The sequence below is a fragment of the Rhinopithecus bieti genome, unplaced genomic scaffold (assembly GCF_001698545.2).
Source record: "Rhinopithecus bieti isolate Rb0 unplaced genomic scaffold, ASM169854v2 scaffold_15769, whole genome shotgun sequence".
NCBI lineage: Eukaryota > Metazoa > Chordata > Mammalia > Primates > Cercopithecidae > Rhinopithecus > Rhinopithecus bieti.
In genome coordinates, this window is record NW_016809129.1 from 3,339,306 (window position 1) to 3,363,503 (window position 24,198).

At 36.4% G+C, this 24,198-nt stretch overlaps 1 protein-coding gene across 1 annotated transcript in view; it reads right to left on the reverse strand.

Annotated features, from left to right (window-relative positions):
• Nucleotides 1-378: 378 nt before the first annotated feature.
• The window catches only part of PIK3C2G (phosphatidylinositol-4-phosphate 3-kinase catalytic subunit type 2 gamma), a 385,467-nt gene continuing 361,647 nt past the window's right edge, over nt 379-24,198 (reverse strand). Inside the window, 2 exon segments of the mRNA XM_017888605.1 lie at nt 379-450; nt 606-731. Coding sequence (XP_017744094.1) covers nt 379-450; nt 606-731 — 198 coding nt within the window.

Genomic DNA, 24,198 nt, shown 5'->3' on the forward strand with positions numbered 1-24,198 from the left:
CTGTGGATGAGAAAGCCATAAGAAAAGGAACACAAATAAGGAGCTGAGCAAGGTGCAGAGGAGATGGGAAAGGATGGAATCAAGAGAATAAATGTAGGAGCTTGCCTTAGAAAGAAGTTAGAGAATTAAATGTTCAAATTGCACATTACAAATAAATTAGAGAGCTATTTATAATATACATTAACTTCCATTTGTATTTGGTATTTATTTTTTACTTTTTCAAAAGGGATTTTATGAGATTTACTGTTATACCCAAGGTAATATATGATGAAATTATTAGGTAAGGAAAATCAGGTAAAGGAGAATAAGGTTAGAGAAAATAAGATGAAGTCAGGAATAACGTTAATATGCAAAACAAGTCTTGGCTCTTGCTGGAGGTTAGCCACAACTTGCAAATTGGTTTATAAGAGCTTTGAAAGCAGAATCTGTATTTTCCAGTGCCCATAGCATCTAGAAGAGTGATAAGCATACTGCTACTATTTCGGAAAATATCTTTCCTTCATGAAATAATGCTGCCAATTACTGCAAATTTTCCATATTTGGTTGTTAAGCTGAAAATGGTAAGAAAATACAAAATGACTGGACGAAAGATGACTCATACTTACAATTTCATTGTAAGTGGGGTCTGTACATTTTGGAACAGATTTTGTTTTCCTCCTACGAACTTCACTGGGATATGGTAAAAGATAAAATTCAACATGTGCACTGGGCACAGAGCCATCTGGGAGATGCTGCAAAGGAAAATGGTTATAAATATTAATGCATGTTGCTATCAAAGAAAACAAATACAGAGCTACTAAATATCCAGACCAAAGGCAGGATCAGGATTTATTACAGTCACTTTGTTGATCTGAAAATAAGAGAAAATCAAAAGAAATTCATCAATGCTCAAAGATAATTCCAAACTACAGTTTAAAAGAGTAAAGCTGGCCATCTTAAGGGTTGTGTCAGAGAACTGTATTTAAAGTCCAGTACATATAATTTACTTTAATTTTTTGCTGTAAAATCTAAATTTTCATTTTGACAGATATGGTCAAGAGATAAATATTAGCCACAAGCAGAGACAAAAATGTAAGTGCCTCAGGATGCTGTACACCACTTTTGAAAATTAAAAAATTCAAATTCAATATATAAAATGAGATGTAACATTTAATAATATGTATATGTATATTATATAACATCACATTTTAAAATAAAATATAATTAAAATATTAGAGCTATAACTTTAATATACTTACAAGATTTAAAAATGGTAATAATTTTATGATCTAAATTACACTAGACTTTGTTGGATAATCCCTTTTAAATTGTGGTCTATGTGCTCCAAAAGTTGCCTAAGAAGTTGTCTGAATAGCATGGCTAAATGGGTGGATCTCCGGACCTCCACTCCCCAGTTCTTCCTTAAACTCTCTCCTCCTCAGCTCCCCATTCTGGCTTCAGAACTTGTTTCCACCTTTTCCATCTTGCCTTCAAATCTGTTATGGATATGTGAATTTCTAAATAGATCATTTGAAGAATGACTCCCCTGTTTCAAAAATCTGGAAACCATCATACTTGAAAAAAATGGATTTTACCTTTGTGATCTTGACCAACTGTAAATGGTACTAAAACTCTGAATGTCTAGTTTTATAAAATAAGAAATATTTGTATAATTTATATTTAAAGTAGATGATTTAAAAATAAAACTTGAGGAATTAAGTGCTTGGTTTGTTTACTAATTCTATTAAATCTAATTTTAAAGAAATATATTTTAATGCTCTGAAATACAGAGATGTTCACATGTAAAAGCCAGTGAACCCCACAACCAGCTCCATTAGCTTTAATTTCACATCTTTCTTCAGAACTCAAAAAAGCATATAGTAAAGCAAGAAAATATGATATATATTATTACAGGACTAAATTTTATTCAGTTCTAAATGCCATATTAAAAATTATATCATTGGGAGTTTGGGTTTTTATTATAGTTATTAACAAATAAGATAAAGTATATCTGGACACACTCATCTGTCAATGTTAAGAATGAGGACTGGTACTTTAGTGGAGCTCAAGGTATACCTCTGCCATTTGATATTCCCCCCCAGGAGGGGAAGCACTGAAATCTATCAATGGTATAATGAAATCTTCAGTGACACAGAAAGAAGTTGCTATTAATATTTGGGAGTAGATTTTTTTTTGGTGAGAAGGATGAAGTGGTAAAAGTGTTTCTGCTCTGTTTAACTCTCTGTCTTATCTGTCTTGGAACTTGAGGATATCCTGCCTATAATCCCTAGATATTGCAACTTAGTGGGTAAAACGTGTTTCTGGAAATGGATTTTCTGATTACAAATCTGGGCCCCCAAATTTGCCAGCTATGTGGCTTTAGGCAGGTGTGATCGTTAATTTTGTGTGTCAATATGGCTGGGTTATGGGATGCCCAGAGAGCTGGTTAAACATTATTTCTAGGTTTGTCTGTAAGGGTGTTATGTGGCTCAAGTACTACATAAATGACCTAAAACTTCTATGTGTGCCCTGAAGGAGACCCTTACCTCCTGTACTGTAGGGCTGAGATTGCTTAACACCGAATGCAGAATCTCAGCTTGACACTGGTTTAATTACAATGCAAGTTGAACTCCAAGCTTCACAAAGTGTCTACTGTTAAAGTGAAGCATTGATGAGATTCTGTAAGTTGGGATGGGGGTTGTGTAGAAAGTCGCTGATCAAGTTTGGGACATGGAGCTCCTAAATTCTGATGAGTCTTCTTTTCTAGTGGAAGTGGCCTCCTTGTCCCCAGTGGTATCTCCTTCTCTACTTCATCTCCACCCTCTGGGAGGATCAGTTCTGCACTGTCTGAACAAATAGAGATAGCCTCCTCTGAGGCTATGCAAGACAATTTTAATTCTCCTGAGAACCCCTTTACCTCTACGCCATCTCTCATCTCTCTCTACTTCTAGCCCTATAACCAAACTCAAATCCCAGCTGGCCCCTAAAGTTGAGGTTCAAAGTATGACCCAGGAAGATGTGTGCTACACTCCAAAAGAATTACTTGAGTTTTTTAATTCATACAGACAGAAATCTGGGTAACAGGTGTAGGAATGGATACTAAGGGTGTGAAACAATGGTAAAAAGAACATAAAGTTGTATTAAGTTAAATTTTTTTGTTGTTCTGGGCTCACTAAGCAGAGATTCTTCATTTAATGTTGAAGCTTGGGGAATCAGAAAGGGTTCTAACAGTGTGTTGGGTTGGCTGACACACGGACCAAAAGGTGGACAGGCTGGACTTGCCTTGATTTAATGTAGTGGAAAGGATTAAAAGCATAGGGAGAGTGGATCCGTCATATAATAACTACTCACCCACACTGAGAGTAATTAGAAGACACAATTTTCAACAACACTGTGAGAAATAAATTTGTGAGGAGAGGCCCAGCATCCTTGAAAAGCTCTGTGATCACTCTTCTCTGTAGGCCAAGCCTCACAGTAGGAACTGCAGTCATTGAATTGGGAAACCTAAATGCAAAGGGGGTAATTAAACCCCAGTGTGGCAGGGGCCAAGCTGCCTTGCTAAACTACCAAGGTCAGGGTGAGTGTGGTTACCATAGCGGACCTCAGGGTCAAAGCAGCTATCAGCACAGTCTGATTCCTGCAGACCCATGACGTAGGCTAGCTTTTATATGTTCCTTGAAGTGAAATCAATAGGAAGACTACAAATTCTTATTTGATTTTTTGGAAGAAAAAAAAAATCTAGGTCAAGTGAATAAAATCTTATCTGAATCATAAAAACAGAGAGTCGCGGCCTCTCAATTAATTCCTAGACTTGAGTCAGCTTACAGATCCAGAAACCCTTGAATGAAGGACACACTGGGTCCCCTTGAGGAAGGACTCTTGAATACTATCCAAAATTTATACTGTTAGTCTTTATCCAAAGGGACCTATGGGTTTTTACCAGGGTGACTGTGCACTAGGGGAAAAGATATAATCAGATCTTTTGGGAACTACTGGACACTGGCTCTGAACTGACACTGAATTCAAGAGACTCAAAATGTCACTGTGGACCACCAGTCAGAGTAGGGGGCTTAGAGAGGTCAGGTGATCAATAGAATTTTAGCTCGTGTCTGTCTCACAGTGGGCCCTGTGGGTTCTCAAACCCATCCTATGGTTACTCCTTCAATTCTGAAAGGCATAATTGGAATAGACATAGCAGCTAGCAGAGTCCTCACATTGGTTTCCTGACCTGTGACGTGAGGGCTATTATGGTGAAAAAGGTGAAGTGGGAGTCACTAGTGTTGCCTCTATGTAGGAAAATAATAAACCAAAGCCATGTCACTGGGGGGATTTCAGAGATTAGTACAACTATCAAGGACTTGAAAGACACAGGGGTTGGGGGTCAATCCCACCACATCCCCACTCAATTTGCCTATTTGGCTATATGGATGAATCTTGGAGAATGAGAGTGGATTATCATCAGCTTAATCAAGTGATAACTCCAATTGCAACTGCTATACTAGATGTGGTTTCACTGCTTACACAAATTAACACATCTCCTGATACCTGGTATGCAGCTATTGACCTGGCAAATGCTATTTGTATCAATACCTGTTAACAAAGACCACCAGGGGTGCAGTGACTCACGCTTGTAATCCTAGCACTTTGGGAGGCCAAGGTGGGGGGGGATCACCTGAGGTCGGGAGTTCGAGACCAGCCTGACCAACATGGAGAAACCCCATCTCTACCAAAAATAAAAAATTAGCTGGACGTGGTGGCACATGCCTGTAATCCCAGCTGCTTGGGGGCTGAGACAGGAGAATCACTTGAACCCAGGAGGCGGAGGTTGCGGTGAGCCGAGATATGCCATTGCACTCCAGCCTGGGCAACAAGAGCGAAATTCCGTCTCCAAAACAAAACAAAACAAACAAAAACAAAGACCACCAGAAGCAGTTTGCTTTCAGCTGATAAGACCAGTAAGTCACCTTCACTGTCCTACATCAGAGGTACATCAACTCTCCAGCTCTATGTCATAATTTAGTCCACATGATAACACACTGGTCCATTACATTGATGACATTATGCTAACTATAGACTTATTTGTAAGACTTTTGCATGTCAGAGGGTGGAAAGTAAAGCTGACTAAACTTCAGAGGACTTCTATCTCAGTGAAATTTTTAGAGGTCCAATGGTGTGGAGCATGTTGACATATCCCTTTTAAGATAAAGGATAAGTTGTTGCAGCTGGCTTCTCCTACAACCAAGAAAGAGGCACAATGCCTAGTGGGCCTATGGGATTTTGGAGACAACATACTCCTCATTTGGGTGTGTTAGCTTGGTCCGTTTGCTGAGTGACTGGAAAGGCTGCTTGTTTTGAGTGGGACTCAGAAGAAGAGAAGGTTCTGCAACAGGTCCAAGCTGCTGTGCAAGCTGCTTTGCCACATGGGTTACATGATCCAGTAGATCTAATGCTGCTTAAAGTGTCAGTGGCAGAAAAGATGATGTTTGAAGCCTTTGGCAAGTCCTTATGGTGAATTACACCACAGGCCCTTAAGATTTTGGAGCAAAGACCTGCCATCTTATGCAGATAACCTGTCTCCTTTTAAGTAATAGCTCTTGACCTGCTACTAGGCCTTAGTGGTGACTGAATGCTCAACCGTGGGCCACCATGTCACCATGTGCCCTGAGTTGCCCATCACAAATTGGATGTCATCTCACTCATGAAGCCATAAAGCTGGGTGTGCATCACAATACTCTATCATCAAATGAAATTGGTATACGCATAATCAAGCCTGAACTGGCCTTGATGGCATGGCACAATAAGTTACATGAAAGTTGCCTAAGTGCCCATGGTTTCCACTGCTGCTGCACTGACCTCTTTCTTCCAACCTGCACCCATGGCCTCATGAAGAGTTCCCTGTGGTTAGTTGACAGGAAGAGAAAGAAAGATGAGGCCTGGTTTACAGATAGTTCTGCATGATATACAGGCACCTTCTGAAAGTGGACAGCTTTAACACTACAGCTCCTTTCTAGGACGTCCCTAAAGGACAGTGGTGAAGGAAAATCCTCCCAGTGAGCAGAATTTCGAGCAGTGCACCTGCTTGTTCACTTTGCTTGGAAGGAGAAATGGCCAGTTATGTAATTATGTAGTGATCCATGGATTACAGCCAGTGGTTTGGCTGGGTGATCAGGGGCTTAGAAAGAATGTGATTGGAAAATTGGTGACAAGAAGATTGGGGTGGAAGCATGTGGATAGGTCTCTCTAAATGGGCAAAAATGTTAAGATATTCATGTCCCATGTGAATGCTCTCTGAAGGGTGACCTCATCAGAGAATTCTAATAATCAAGTGGATAAGATGAGTCATTCTGTGGATACTCATTAGCCTCTTTCCCCTGTCACCCCAGTCGTTGCCCAGTGGGTTCATGAATAAAGTGGTTGTGGTGGTAGGGGTGGAGGTTTTGTCTGAGCTCAGCAACAGGGACTTTTATTCATCAAGGCTGACCCAGCTACAGCCACTGCTGAGTGCCCAAAATGTCAACAGCAGAGATTGACACTCATTTCTTGAGATGGCATCATTCCCCATGCCGGTAAGCTATCTGATGGCAGGTTGATTACATTGGACTGCTTCCATCATGAAAAAGTGGTGTTTCTTCTTACTGGAATAAATACTGTGAATACAGATTTGCCTTCCTTGTGCAGTTTCTGTCAGAACTACTGTACATGGACTTGTAGAATGCCTTATCCATCACAATATTTCACATGAGGAGTATGTTGCCTCCAAAATCCCATAGGCCCACTAGGCATTGTGCCTCTTTCTTGGCTGTAGGAGAAGCCAGCTGCAACAACTTATCCTTTATCTTAGAAGGGATATTATCAACATGATCCCCACCACTGGACCTCATTGTTTATGATTATGGGACTCACATCACAGCAAAAAGAGCATGGCAATGGGCCCATGTTCATGGACTTCACCGGTCTCACTATGTTCCCCCTCCCTCCTGAAGTATCTGCCCTCTACAGAATGATGAAATGGCCTTTGAAGACTCAGTTACAGTTCAAGCTAGGTGGCGATACCTTGCCAGGCTGCAGCAAGATTCTCTAAAAGGCTGTGTATGCTCTGAACCAGCATCCAATATATGGTGCTATTTCTCTGATAGCCAAGATTCACAGATACAGGAATAAAGGGGTGGAAATGGGAATGGCACCACACACTATTATGCCCAGTGAATAACAAGAAAATTTTTGTTTCCTGTTCCTACACCCTTATACTCTACCAGCCTAGAGATCTTAGTTCCTCTAAACCAAATCATAAAAACGGAGAGGAACGTTTCCACTGGGAGGCACAACAACGATTGCATTGAATTGAATGTTAAGACTTCTATTCAGCCACTCTGAGCTCTGCATGCCTCTGAACCACCAGGCAAAAAGGGAGTTACAGTCTGGCTAGAGTGATTGATCCTGACTAACAAGGGCAAATTGGACTACTACTCCACAATGTAATTAAGGAAGAGTACTTCTGGAGTACAGGCAATCACTTAGGGCAACTCTTAGTATTACCATGCCCTGCAATTACGGTCAACAGAATACTACAATGACCCACTCCGGGCAGGATCACTAATGGCCCAGACCCATCATGAAGGTTTGGGTTACCCCACCAGATAAAGAAACATGACCAGCAGAGGTATATGTTGAAGGCAAATAGAATAAAGGATGGAAGTAGGTAGTTATAAATACCAACTACGAAAATGTGACCAGTTATAGAAATGAATATTTTAGGTATCATGAGTATTTACTCCTTATTTTGTAATGAACACTTAGTATGTATGTATAGCAAGTATCTTTGCTTTCTTTCCTCTTTTATTCTCTTATCATGTAACATGGGTTTATGTATTTTTATGTTATTACATCATACTTTATATTAGTATCATAATATTTAAGCATTATTAATTTTACATCATAGTATATAAACTATGGAATATCAAGGAGAAGAGTAAACATCACTCAAGGACTTTACCTCTTTTTCTGAGGATGGCATTAGCATGTTTTTGGTTGTATGGAGCAGAGCTGTATCGTGTTTGGCAGAATTATGACATCACTGTCTTTATTTAGAGAGTAAGTACTGTTAAGGAGATATATATGAGTGGCAAGTTGACAAGGATTGAACTTGTGATAGTTAATGTGTCAACTCGACTTGTTCACAGGATGCCCAGATATCAGGTTAAATATTATTTCAGATGTAAGGTTAAACACAGGGTTTGTCTGTGAGGAGGTTTCCAAAAGAGATCAGCATTTGAATCCGGAGACTCAGTAAAGTAGATTGCCATTCCCCAGGGCAAGTGGGCATTATCTAATGCATCAAAGCCTGAATAGAATAAAAAAGTGAGAAAAAGATAATTTGTTCTTTCTTCCTGTTTCAGCTGGGACATCAGTCTCTTCTGTCCTCTGGGACTTACACCATTTGTACTCCTGGTTCTTAGTCCTTCAGATTTTGACTGGATCTACACCACCACTTTTCGTGGATCTTCAGTTTGTGGACAGCTGATAGTGAGACTGTTCCATCTCCATATGTCCATAAGCCAATTCTTCATGATCAATCTCTTTATGTCTATATTGATGCTTATGACTATGTCTGTATCCATATCTGTTTTCTATATCTCTATCTGTATCCATATCTATACTTATTATTGGTTCTGTTTTTCTGGTGAACCCTAATACAGCAGGTATCTTAACTTTTCAGTGGATGTTTCCTCATCTGCTAAATGAGGATAAAAATAATGCCTATCTCATAGGATTTTAAAGATTAAATAATATACCATGTAATGTGAGAACAATGCTTAAGCATAAGACTGAATAAACATTGATATTATTTTTATTTCCTAGGAATTAAACACGAATATACTGTAGGCACTGATTGGATAAGGTATCTCCAATGTATTATGACATTTGTGTAGAGCAGGGTTTTTCAATCTTGGCACTACTGACCCTTTGGGACAGATAATTCTTTTAATTCTTTGTTGCAGGGGGCTATTCTGTGCATTGTAGGATGTTTTCACAGTATCTCTGGCCTCTATCTACTAGACGCCAGTACCATCATCCTCCCAGTCGTGACAACTGAAAATGTACTCAAACATCGTTAAATGTCACCCAGGATACAAAACTGACCCCAATGGGGAACACTGATGTAGATGACTCCCAAATAAGAATCTCTAGTTGATCCCTAGGATCCCAACCTAGAGATCTGTGAATATTTCCATCTGGATGTCTTCTTAGCATTCTTACACTCAATAAACTTCAACCTGAATCTATATTCTATTCCTCCTCACTGTTCCAAAACAGATTTTCCCAACAAATTAGACTTTGTTAGTACTGCTACTCAGTTTTCCTGGTGCCCCCCTCATCCTTGATTTTCAAATTCACTATGTACCAAGATCGAACACTTCTTTTTTGCTTTGGTTCATCTGCCACCGCGTATCTTTATTCCCTGACTTATTATAACTGGATTTTAATACTTTTTAATTTTCTAATTTCCCACCCCTTTCCTTCCTTCATTCTGTATACCACTGGTGTATTGACTCTTCCCATAAGATTGTTTTGATCATGTCCCTTTCCTTCTCTAAACATTCAAAGATTCCCCACTGTATGAAGAATAAACTCCACATTACAGAAGAAGAAAATCCATTTGTATAGAGCCTTTCCCCAGCATTAAGTAACACTCAAGGTTGGGGCTTCTATTTCCAAGTTATTAGTGTCTGACGAGGTCCGTGAATATTGCGAAGTTTTTAGAATGACAGAACAGCACAGGTTTTAGTTGAAGTTGGGGGTGCATTAGATGTAAGCAGTAAGCTTAGTTTGTCCTTTAAAAGCTTTAAACACAGACATTGATTTTTCCAATCTTTAAGAGAAACTTCTCTTCCCCCCAATGTTGCTGTCTTATCAACACTAATTTGTTTTTCTTCTTACTAGCATCATATCCTCTTCCTTAAAGGTCTCAAATAATTTATCAAAGAAATCACTAGCTGTCTCCTCATCAATACTTCTCATTTCATCCTTTGCCCTTATGATTATGCAAATTAAATTTTACTTTAAAATGATTAAATAACCCCTACTTGTCTAAATGTCTTACCCTGCAATTTTTTTTTTAAACTCTGGCTGCATTTTAGACCTTCACAAAGACTTAACACTCCCCTGAAGAATGATTAGGGTTAGAGATACAGAATTCTCAGTCTGACCCTCAATCTAAACAATGAGAAGTTTCCTTATGTCATCTAGAGGACTCCCTTACTCACGGTAGATTGAAATAAAGTAGCAGTCCTCTTTTCTTTTAGAGTTCCAGCTAATAATATTACTGTGCTCAGAAGGTAATATGAAGTCATCTAACTTTAATTCTTTTTGCTCATACCAACTGTGAATTTTATATATTCTAGATTTGCTGTTAAAATATAATTTCTCAATGTTTTAAAAATAGTTTTATATGTATGTCATCTTCCTTACGAGATATAAAATTATTTAAAGGGAAGGTCTATGTTTTGTTCCACTTATTCCTTGACTCCACATTCCCTTGGGGCTTTGCTCCATTGGTTATTCACTACCCTACTATCCTAACCCCATCCTAGATCCTTCTTTCTAAGCTGTCAATATATTTCTGAATCTTCAATTAAGATTTAAAAATTTTTGCTTGAAACCAGGCTTCCTTTCATTTTACTTCTTTGTTTTTGCTTATTTTGTTTTTGAGACAAAGTCTCGCTGTGTTACCCAGGCTGGAGTGCCGTGGCACAGTCTTGGACTGCAACCTCCGTCTCCCAGGTTTGAATGATTCTCCTGCCTCAGCCTCCTGAGTAGCTGAAACTACAGGCATGAGTCACTATGCCTGGCTAATTTATTGTATTTTTAGTGGAGACAGGGTTTCACCATGTTGGCCAGGTTGGTGTCAAATTCCTGACCTCAAGTGATCCGCAGGCCTCAGCCTCCCAAAGTGCTGGGATTACAGGCATGAGCCACTGCACCTGGCCCCCTTCATCTTATTCTTTACTTTCATAGTCATGCCTTCCCTCATAATGTTCCTTTCTTTTATAGCAAATCCTCTCCTTAACACAGTGCTTGGTAGAGGGTGGATACGAAATGTTATTAAATGACTGAGTGAATGAGAGATGTATTAATACTATTTAGCTCTTTCAAAGTACTTCAGAGTTATTTGTTGAATCATCATTTGTAATGCAATATAAAAACAAATATTTCACTGAAGTAGTTTATCTTATTTACTGCAACATTTCTTATTGTAATACCAAGGAATAAAATGTGTATCATAGGGTAAAGTGAAAATATCTTGGGTTTATCCTAGGTGTTTACCCTGAACAGCTAGCCATCTGAAGGCATGTCTCTGATAGAAGTGACTTTCTCCTGCACATCATTTGGATTTTGTGGCTAATCAGGAGTAATCGTGTCAAAGTCTGCTTGTCTCAATGCTCCACTTCTAAACTTTTGGCCTTATCCTATCTCTGAGACAACATTAGGCAATTACATACCAACTACCCTTCTTTATCCCCTGCAGACTTTATTTGTAACATCATTATTCAAACTTAGTCTAAGAATGAATCTTTAGTCACCACCCTCCTCACTTTCTCTTAGAGACTTCATCTCTAATTGTATTCCTTCCTTGGAGCCTTGTTTACTCCTCTGTGATATTCCTCATCACCTCTCTAGGTTTCTCCACCTTAACTCCTTGAAAATCTAGGCAGTGAGCACAAGAAGTTCTTAAAATCTCCCAGGAGCTGATGATGACTTCACCATTTCTTAGGGACCTTATAGACAGAGACTGTGAGCTAAAGTTACGTTTTTTGTGCTGTATTCCTGTGCCCTCTCTCGTATATGTGCAAGTTCTCCCCCCCTTGCCTCTCTGTTGTGGAGTACAAGGAAGAAACAAAAGGAAATCAGCACCTTCCTTTGCTCTGGTGATATTGAGTAAGTTATTCAAAATTTATTGGAGAGGTATCATATGGTGACCCATGGTTAGGGCCGGGGGCTGGATCCATATTAACACCAAACATTCTCCACAGAGGGAATTAGTATGCTTCATTCACGTGTGCTATTATTTTGTTAAATATATGTAGATGCTGTTGTTACCACAATTTTAATATTTTAAAAGCACTGCTACATTTATAGTGGTTTTAAAAATTATTTTATATTTCTTAAATTATCAGATTTTTTTTTTTTTTCAGAGACAGGGTCTCACTACAAGCCTCAACTGGCTTCCAGCTCTCTGGCTCAAAAAATCCTCCTGCCTCAGCCTCCCAAGTAGCTGGAACTACCATGCAACTGTGCCCAGATAAATTATAAGATATTAAAAAGATTTCAGTGACACTTGATAGGTAATTTTCTTTCTCTGAGTTTAAAAAGGTGCCCCACTACTTGGAAAGATTGGAAATGAAGACCTTAGGATCTTCTTAGAATTCACTAGTGAGGATACTTCTTTCTCAACTGAAGAGAGGAATACAGGGGATTCTTAGCTTAGTTATTATTTCAGGTTCCAAAACTTAAAATGTATGATGCATATTAGTAATTATTTGTTCACAATGTTGACCTCTAAATGGTATTGTTTTAAGTATATGAATAATTAAATATGCCAATCTTCTGCCTTTATTTCTTGTCCTAGATTGCATATAGCATTTCAAATGGCTTTCAATGCTACTACTGTTCTTATCACCAACAAATTAAAAGTATTTTTAAAATGTGGTTAACATATCAAAACAGAAAAAAAAAGCAGTAGCACGTTAGTACAAAAACAAAGCACATTTTAAACTGTTTATAAAGTAAGTGGAAGCATCTAACATTACGGGGCATGATGGCAACTCTTCAGTATTTTCATATGTGTATATGAGGAAAATATTTATTTTGCGTTCATTGTAATAATAACAACAATAATAATAGCTATCACATAATGACTATTTACTATATTTAAAGAACTCTATTAAAATAACCCTGAGGCCAGGATTATTGGCCTCAGTTTATTGAGGAGGTTTTTCCATAAAAATCTATGTTCCTAACCACTATCCTATATTGATTCACTACAAAGAAAGACAAAGAAAGAAAGAGCACTTCTAGATCAAGTTTTACCAGGAATGTGATGAAGATACAGATGTGGTTTAAAAATATCAGACACATTGGAAACTTCTGTAGATTAATCTAAGGCTTAATTGTATTTAATAGGTTATTATCTTTTCAATGAATAATTTATGAGAATTTTTCATCTTTTCTTTAGCTTAAATGTTTCCAATCATAGGATAATATAAGCTTTAGTGGAAATCAACTGATGATGATTAAAATATGATAGAACTATCAAAACCTGAGGTCTATACCAGAAACAAAACAACATAATATAAAAGCATTTTCTCATCTATGTGCCTGTCACATTGCCATTTTTACATTCTGGCTAGCTATCATGAAAAGGGTCTGTTTATAAAACAATAGTGTATAATAAAAGCACTTGTGATATGCTCTGTTGTGTGCCTCAGTTAAATGGTAGAATGAATAATGGCTGAGGGGTGATGTCAGCAAGATGCGGCAGAATAGGAGGTCAGCCACTTATATGTCCTTACAACAAGAATTCTGCACCCATCCACAGGCAAAAGTCTCTTTGTGTGAGCCTTAGGATTCAGGTAGGATTTTAAAACCCTGGCAGAACCAGAGACCTAGGGGGGTCATTTTAAGAGTATGAAACCCACTTGATAATGGTGGATTATCTTTTTGATATGTTGTTGGATGCAGTTAGCTAGTATTTTGTTAATAACTTTAGCATGTATGTTCATTGGAAATATTGGTCTGTAGTTTTCTTTTTTGGTTGTGTCTTTTCCTGGTTTTGGTTTTAGGATGAAACTGGCTTCATAGAATGATTTAGGGAGGGTTCCCTCTTTTGCTATCTTGTGGAATAATGTCAGTAGGATTGGTACCTATTCTTCTTTGAATGTCTGGTAGAATTCTGCTGTGAATCCATCTGATCCTGGGTTTTTTTTTATGTTGGTAATTTTAAAATTACTATTTCAAGCTTGTTGCTTGTAATTGGTCTGTTCAGGGATTATAAATCTTCCTGATTTAGGCTAGGAGGGTTGTATGTTCCCAAGAATTTATTCATCTCTTCCAGGTTTTCTAGTTTATGTGTATAAAGATGCTCATAGTAGCCTTGAATGATCTTTTGTATTTCTGTAGTGTCAGTTGTAATATCTCCCATTTTGTTTCTTATTGAGCTCATTTGGATGTTCTCTCTTCTTTTCTTGGTTAATCTTGCTAATGGCCTATCAATTTTATTTATATTTTCAAAGAACTAGCTTTTTGTTTCATTTATCTTTTGTATTTTTTGTTGGTTTCGATTTCATTTAGTTCTGCTCTGATCTTAGTTATTTCTTTTTTTCTGGTGGGTTTGGGTTTGGTTTGTTCTTGTTTCTCTAGTTCCCTGAGGTGTGACCTTAGATTGTCTGTTTCAGACTTTTTGATGTAGATGTTTAGGGCTATGAACTTTCCTCTTAGCACTGCCTTTACTGTATCCCAGAGGTTTTTGATAAGTTGTCCCACAATTGTTGTTTAGTTCAAAGAATTTTTAAATTTTCATCTTGATTTCCTTTTTGCCTCTATGATCATTCAGGAGTAGGTTATTTAATTTCCACATATTTGCTTGGTTTTGAAGTTTCCTTTTGGAGTTGATTTCCAGTTTTATTCCACTGTGGTTTGAGAGAGTGCTTGATATAATTTCAATTTTCTTAAATTTATTGAGGCTCATTTTATGGCCTGTCATATGGTCTACCTTGGAGAAAGTTTCATGTGCTGTTGAATAGAATGTATATTCTATGGTTGTTGGATGGAATGTTCTGTGTATATTATGCTAAGTCTGTTTATTCCAGAGTATACTTTAAATCCATTGTTCCTCTGTTGAATTTCTGTCTTGATGACCTGTCTAGTGGTGTCAGTAGAGTATTGAAGTCCCCCACTATTATTGTGTTGCTGTCTAGACCTCATTTCTTAGGTCTATCAGTAATTGTTTTATAACTTTGGGAACTCCAGTGTTAGGTGTATGTATGTTCAGGGTTGTGAGAGTTTCCTGTTGGACAAGGACTTTTATCATTATAGATCTCCCTCTTTGTCTCCTTTAACCGCTGTTGCTTTAAAGTTTGCTTTGTCTGATATAAGAATAGCTCACCCTGCTCACTTTTGGTGTCCATTTGCATGAAATGTCCTTTCCCACACCTTTACCTTAAGTTTATGTGAGTCTTTATGTGTTAAGTGAGTCTCTTGAAGGCAACAGATAGTTAGTTGGTGAATTCTTACTCATTCTGCAATTCTGTATCTTTTAAGTGGAGCATTTAGGCTGTTTACATTCAATGTTAGTATTGAGAGATGAGGTACCACTCTATTCATTGTGCTATTAGTTGCCTGTATACCTTGGTTTTTTGTTTTTGGCTTTGTTTATTAAACTGCATTTTTGTTTTATAGGTCCAGTGAGATTTATGCTTTCAAGAGGTTCTGTTTTGATGTGTTTGCAGGATTTGTTTCATGATTTAGAGCTCCTTTTAGCAGTTCTTGTAGTGGTGGCTTGATTCTCTCAGCATTTGTTTGTTGGTATCTTTCCTTCATATATGAAGCTTAGTTCCACTGGATACAAAATTCTTGGTTGATAATTGTTTTGTTTGAGGGGGCTGAGGATAGGGCCCCAGTCCTTTCTAGTTTGTAGGGTTTCTGCTGGGAAATCTGCTGTTAGTCTGATAGGTTTTCCTTTATGGGTTGCCTGGTGCTTTTGTCTCATAGCTCTTAAGATTCTTTTCTTTGTCTTAACTTTAGATAACCTGATGACAATGTGCGTAGGCAATGATCTTTTTGCGATGAATTTCCCAGGTGTTCTTTGTGTTTCTTGTATTTGGATGTCTAGGTCTCTAGCAAGGCCAGGGAAATTTTCCTCGATTATTCCTCCAAATATGTTTTCCAAACTTTTAGATTTATCTTCTTCCTTGGGAACACCAATTATTCTTAGGTTTGGTCATTTAATGGAACACCAGACTTCTTGGAGGCTTTGTTCATATTTTCATATTCTTTTTTCTTTATCTTTGTTGGACTGGTTTAAAATTAAAAGACCTTATTTTCAAGCTCTGAATTTCTTTCTTTTACTTGTTCAATTCTATTGCTGAGACTTTCCAGAGCATTTTGCATTTCTACAAATGTGTTTATTGTTTACTGAAGTTTTGATTATGTTTTATTTATGCTATCTATTTCATTGAATATTTCTCCCTTCACTTCTTGTAGCATTGTTTTGATTTCCTTATGTTGTGCTTTGCCTTTCTCTGGTGCCTCCCTGGTTAGCTTAATAACTCACCTCCTGAATTCCTTTTCGGTTAAATCAGGGATTTCTTCTTGGTTTGGATCCATTACTGGTGAACTAGTGTGACTTTTGGGGAATGTTAAAGAACCTTGTTTTGTCACAGCACCAGAGTTGGTTTCCTGGTTCCTTCTTATTTGGATAGGCTTTGTCAGAGGAAAGGTGTAGGGCCGAAGGCTGTTGTTGAGATTCTTTTGTTGCATGGCGTATTTCCTTGATATAGTACTCTCCCCTTTTTCCTATGGATGTGACTTCCTGAGAACTGAGCTGTAGTGATTGTGATCTATCTTCTGGATCTAGCCACCCATCAAGTCTACCAGGCTCTGGGCTGCTACTGGGGGTTGTCTGCAGAGTTCTGTGATGTGAACCATCTCTGTGTCTCTTAGCCATGTATTTGGGGTGTGTCCTCGGTCCTTGCAGGGGCAATCTGCTTCCTTCAGAGGGTCTGTGGGTCCTCTTGGGTTTCATGATTTATTCCTGCAGTCATTCTGGAGCAAAAATTCATGATGCAAGCCTCCATATGCTGCTTTGTCCAGTGGAGTTGGAGATCCAATCTAGTCCTGCCTCCTGTCCACCAAGATACCCAGCCCTCTCAACCATGTGTTTCTACCAAGCATAGAAGTTGGTCCATTCATCCCAATCCACTCAATCTAAATGCCCCTCCTCCAATTCTTTCCCAGGGCTGAACTCAAATAATATATCATCTTCTGGCCAAAAAACAAGCCCTATGGTCTGGCCTAATAGGAGGTGATTGCAGTGCCCATCCAGAAGTTTATTCTGACTGTAGAACTCAGCCAGTGGTCTTGCCATATAGCAGAACCTAGCCAGTTCCCCCACAGAAATTCAAAGCAAAGGTAGCAGCCCAACCACCTAGAGAACCTGAAAGCAAGCTCTGCCTGCCCCAGGTTACTACCAGCTGACCCATCCAGAAACACAGGCTAGACTAAGTAGAGGTCTATCACTGTCAAAGAACACTTGTAAAGACCAGAAAAGGTGGCTGCCTCCACAAATGCACAAAGACCAATGCAAGGACACAGGATTACAAAAACTCAGGGAATCATGGCATCTCAAAAAGAAACCAAGAAAGCTCCAACAATGATGTCCAAAGAAAGGGATATCTATGAAATGACAGAAAAATAAGTCAGAATAATTCTGTCAAATAATTCAATGAACTCCAAGAATATATGGGCAAAAAATAAAATTTGGAAAACAGTACATGAACAAAATAGGAATTTTGAGAAAGAAATAGAAATGATTTTAAAACCCCAAAAAGAAATCATAGAGAAGAATATAATGACTGAACTGAAAAATGCAATAGAAAGTTTCAACAGCCAGCTAAATCACACTGAAGAATCAGTGAGCTTGAAGACAGAACATTTGAAATTATCCAAGCAGAGGAGCAAAAGAAAACAAAAGAAGAAGGAAAATTTATGGGAATGTTGGTACACCATCAAGAGACCCAAGCCATGAGTAACAGGAATTAAATACAGAGAGGAGGAATACAAGGGTCGTAAAGCATATTTAAAGAAATAATGGATGATAAGTTCCCTAACATGAGGGAAAAAACTAACATCTGGATATAGGAACCACAGAAATCTCCAATCAAATTCAGAATTCAGAATTAAACACAACATATAAGAATCAAACTATTAAAAAACAAAGAAAAAATTCTGAGAGCAAGCAAAGGAGTCCCAATACAACTACCAGCAAACTTCTCAGCAGAAACCCTTCAGTCCAGGAGAGAGTAGGATGATATAGTAGAAGTGCTGAAAGATGAAAAAGTCTACCAACTGTGACTATTTTACTCAGAAAACCTGTCTTTCAAAAATGAGGAAGAAATAAAACTTTCCCAGACAAACCATGCTATAGGAGTTAATCACCATTAGGCTTGCATTACAGAAATTACTAAAGGGAGTTCTTTAAACTGAAAGACAAATTTGTTAACCAATAACATCAAACTTATGAAAGCATGAAATCCAATGGTTTAAATAATACCGAACAACATTCAGAATACTCAAAGACTATAATGATTGTGTGTAAAGTAATATTATCCCAGGCACAAGGGTTAAAAGACAAAATTATTAACAAGAACTATAGCTAAAATAAACTGTCAAGGAATACATATTACAAAATAATATACATTCAGCCATAAAAAACATAAAATGGTGTGTGAGAAGAAAAGTATAGAGCTGTTGTATGCAATTAAAGTTACATTGTTATTGGCTTGAAGTAGACTGTTGTAAGTGAAAGATACTATTTGTAAGCATCAGGGTAACCATGGAGAAAAAAATCTATAGAAAATGCACAAAACACAAATAAAAATACTCAAAACATGCTACTGCAGAAAACCATCAAACCAGAAAGAAAGACAGCAACAGAGGAAGAAAAAAAACCAAGCATCTACACATAAATAAAAAAAATACAGTTATTAACAAAATGGTACTAGTAAGTCTTTACCTGTCAATAGTTACTTTGAATGTAAATGGATTAAATTCTTTAATAAAAGATACAAAGTGAGGTAATGGACAAAAAAAAATACAAGATCCAACTATATGCTGTCTACAAGAAGCTCACTTCACTTTTAAGGACACACAGGCTAAAAGTGAAGGGATGAAAAACAAGTCTGTGAAAACTGAAACGAAAAAAGAGCAAGGGTAGCAATACTTATATCAGACAAAATAAACTTTAAATAAAAAAAACTACAAAAAGAGACAAAGAAAGACATTGTATGATGGTAAAAGGGTCAATTCACCAAGAGGACATAGTAATTTTAAATATATATGCTCCCAACAGTGGAGGAGCTATATGTAAAAAGCAAATATTGAAGGATCTGAAGGGATAGATTGCTTTCAATACAATAATGGCAGGGAACTTCGATATATCACTTTCAATAGAGGACAGATCATCCATACAGAAAATTAATAAGGAAACACTGAATTTGAACAACACTTTAGACCAAAAGGAAACAACGGACGTATCTGGAACATTTCATCCAACAGCAACATAATAAAGTTTTCTGTTAAGCACACACAGAATATTGTTCAGGATAGATTATATGTTAAGCCATAATAAAAGTCTTAGAAAAATTAGGAAGATTGAAATCACAGCAAGTACCTTTTCTAACCGCAATGATATGTGAGTAGAAATCAGTAACAGGAGGAATTTTAGAAAATTAACAAATAAATAGAAAGTAAACAACATGCCCCTGAATGGCCAATGGGTCAATGAAGAAATTAAAAGGGCAACTAAAAAATACCTGGAGACAAGGAAAAATGAAAACAACAAAACGTGAGATATAGCAAAAACAGGTCTAAAAAGAAAGTTTGTAACAATAAATGTCAGTATCAAATAAGAACAAAACTTGCAAATAAACAACTTAATGTTATGCTTAAAGGAAATAGAAACAGCAGAACAAACTAAGCCCAATGTTAGCAGAAGAAAAGAAATAATGAAGAACAGAGCAGAAATAAATGAGATTACAAAAAAAATACAAAGATCAACAAAACTCAGAGTTTGACTTTTAAAAAGATAAACAAAATCAACAAATTTGTAGTTAAACTAAGCAGGAGAAAAAAAGAGGACTCAAATTAAAGTCAGAAATTAAATAAGTTCTATTACAACTGGCACCAAAAGAATACAAAAGATCATAAGAGACTATTATGGACAATTGTATGCCAAAACACTGGATAATCTAAAAGAAATGGATTAATTCTTAGACACATATATTTATGAAGACTGAATCATGAAGAAATAGAAAATCTGAATAGATCATTAATGAGAGAAGAGATTGAAGCAGTAATAAAAATCTCTCCTCAAAAAAAAAAGCCCAGGACCTGATGCCTTCACTGCTGTATTCTATCAAATATTTAATGAAGAAATAATACCAATTCGCCACAAACTTTGCCAAAAAATACTGAAGAGGAAGAAATACTTCCAAACTCCTTTTATAAGACCAGCATTACTCTTAAAATACAGGGAGACAAGAAGATCACAAGAAAAGAAAACTACAGGCCAACAGTCTTCATAAACATATTCATAGACATGAAAATCCTCAACAAAATGCTAGCAAATCAAATTCAGCAACACATTTAGAGGATCACTGACCATGAGCAAGTGGGATTTATTCCTGAGATGCAAGGATGATTTGACATATGCAAATCAGTTAATGTGATACATTGCATTAACAGAATGAAGGATCAAAATCATGTAATCATCTCACTAGAAAAAAGAAGCATTTAATTAAATTCAACATTCTTTTATGATAAAAACTTTCAAGAAATTTGGCATGGAAAGAATGCATCTCAGCACAATTAAGGCCATATATGACAAACCCATAGCTAACATCATACTTAATGGGGAAAACTTGAAAACGTTTCCTCTAAGATCTAGAACAGGACAAGGATGCCTATTCCAACCACTTCTATTCAATATAGCACTAGATTTTCTATCCTGAGCAATTACAAAGGAGAAAGAAATAAAAGTCATCCAAACTGGAAAAGAAGAAGGTAAATCATCTTTGTTTGCAGATTGCATGATTTTATATATAGAAAACTCAAAAGACACCACCAAAAAACTGTTAGAACTGATAAATGAATTCAGCGAATTTGCAGGATACAAAATCAACATACAAAAATCAGTAGCAATTCTCTGGACTAACAATGAACTTTCCAAAAAGGATATCAAGAGAATAATTCCATTTACAATAGCTACAAAAAATATTTAGGAACAAATGTAACAAAGGAGGCAAAAGACCTGTACATTGAAAAATACAAAATGTTAATGGAAAAAAATGGAAGAAAACACAAATACATGGAAAGATAGCCTGTATTCAGGGACTGGAATGATTAATATTCTTAAAATGCCCATATTTCCCAAAAGTGATCTACAGATTCAGTACAAACCCTATCAGAATTCCAAATTCATTTCTCATAGATATAGAAAAAAAGGAATCCTAAAATTCATACAGAACCACAAAAAACTCCAAATAGCCAAGGCCATCATGAGCAAAAAGAACAAATCCTGAGGAATCACACTACCCGATTCCAAACTATACAACAAAATGATAGTAATTAAACAGCTAGTACTGGCATACAAATAAACATATCAGCCCAATGGAACAGATTAGACAGCCCAGGAACCCCCACATGTATGGTCAATTGATGAACAAGAGTGACAATAATATACAATGAGAAAAGGACAGCCTCTTTAATTAATGGTGTTGGAAAAACTGGGTATTCATATGCAAAAGAATAAAATTGAACCCTTATCTCACACCATACATAAAAATCAACTCAAAATGAATTAAAGTCTTAAATGTAAGACCTTAAACTGTAAAACTATGAGAATAAATGTCAGAGATAAATCTACATGACATTGGTCTGGGCAATGATTTTTTAGATTTGATCCCAAAGCACAGACAACAAATGCAAAGACAGACAAATAAGATTACAACAAAATGAAAATTGTTTCTTTTGCACAGCAAAAGAAACAATAAACAACGCAAAGTGACAAGCTATAGAATGGAAAAAATATTTGCAAGCCATATGTCTGATAAGGAATGAATATCCAAATTATATGAGGAATTCAACTCTATAGAAAGAAAACAATTCAATTAAGAAGTGGGTCCAGAAACTCAAGTAGATATACTTCCAAAGAAGACCTACAAATGACTAACAGATACATGAAAAAAATGCTCAACATCACTAACTATTAGGCAGATGCATTAAAATCAGAAGGAGATATCACCTTACACCTGTTAGAATAGCTATTATCAAAAAGGCAAAAGACAATTATTGACAAGAATGTGGAGAAAAGGGAACACTTGTCACTGTTAGTGGGAATGTAAATTAGTACAACCATTTTTAAAAACAGTATGGAAGCTCCTCAGAAACTGAAAACAGGATTGCCATATAAACCAGAAACCCCACATCTGGGCATTTACTTGAAAGATTTGAAATCAGTATGTTGAAAAGATTTTTGCACTCTCACATTTATTGCAGCACTATTCACAATAGCTATATTATGAAATCAACCTAAGTGTCCATCAAGTAACGAATGGATAAAGAAAATGTGTTTGTGTACAATGGAATATTACTATGCCTTAAAAGAAAAGAAATTCTGTCACTCACAATAACATGAATAGAACTGGAGAATATTATGCTAAGTAAAATAAGCCAAACACAGGAAGACAGACACTGCATGTTCTCACTTATATGTGGAATCTAAAACAATTGAACTCATAGAAACCGAGAGTAGAATGGCAGTTAACAAAGGCTAGAAGAGTGGGAAATGGGGAAATGCTAGTCAAAGTTACAAAGCCTAGACAAGAGAAATATGGGTTTTTTTGAGATCAATTGCATAGCAAGCTGAATGTCACTAATAATTGAGTACTGTACATTTCAGTATCACTAAGAGCAAATCTCTAATGTTTTAATCACAAAATGTTAAATATTTGAGGTGACATGTTAATTAACTTAATTTAATCATTCCACATTGTATTACAAAATCATAATATCACTTTTGTATTTATGTCCCCCATATGTATATACAAAACTATAATTTGTCAATATCCAATAAAAAATAAATGGTAGAATCTTTCCAATTGTGTGTGTATTGGTTAATATAAAAGTGGAATAATTTCAGGTCTTTATGAATTAAATTAGGATGGTCTCCTACTTCATTTCACATCAATTTAAGCCAGTAACAAGAATCTTATGATAAACAGGTGATTTTCAATAATTTTTTAAAAATAAATTTAAAAATCTAACCACCATGTGTCTAGCACTTTGCATGATTGTAAGAGAGCACAAAAAGGAGATCAAAATAGCTTCTGCCTTCAAAGAAATAACAAACTCACTGGTATAATAATCTTGTTATATATCTGTATATACGTATATATGCATGTACATATATGTAAAAAACATATATATATATAAAACATGCTATACATATTTAATCTTTGACTTGACAAAGTTATCAACTGGACAGAAGTCACAGTCTAGTAGATATAATTCTTTTCTAACTCAATACATAAAACTAAATTTCTTCTAAAATACAGAATTCTGATTAGATCCCAGATTTTGTCACTGCAATGTCTTATGAAATTGGTCAAGTTTTTCTATTTCTCTATTTTAATAACATGTAAGAAGTAAGGTTTTAAGCTTCATTTATGTTTTAGAATGTACTAAATACCAAATGCTGATGAGTTGTTTATGAGCTAATCGGCAATTAACCTCTTTTTTTTTTTTTTTTTCAAATTGCTTTGAACTGACTTAAATGATTCCAAATATCCTGATCCTCAGCCTCTATTCCTAGGTGCTGAAAAAAATTGTACAAATTAGAGAAGATGAACTATCCATTGTTAGTGATTATTGAGAAACTGTACGGAACATATAAAATACTGGATTAAATTCATATATTTTCTTACTACAGGAAGAATATGGATTGAAAAAGAAGAAACTATTAATTTAGAGATAAAATATAAGCATTTTCTACCTATATACCTTAGATACTTATCTTTATCCTGTACCACTAAACAGTTTTATCATGGTTTAAAGACATAGATATGGATGCGATGTGAACTTGTCAACAACCTCAGAGTGAATGTATCAATAATGTGAATATGCTGGATTAAATAACCAGGATTAAGAGGGATTGGAATGATGAACTGTATCCAACAAGGTTAAAAATGATAGTCAGTTTCTTCTTTCGGGTGTAGAAAACTCACTCTGCAAATTCAGAATTTAAAAAAAAGTTGGCTTAGCAATAGCACTTGGGAAAATTTAAAGAGTTATGGATGAGTATAGGTTCAGTACGTTTATATGCCAGAGATTACTAGCTGCATCCTACAGTATGGTTATCTACCTATCTATCTAATCATTTATCTC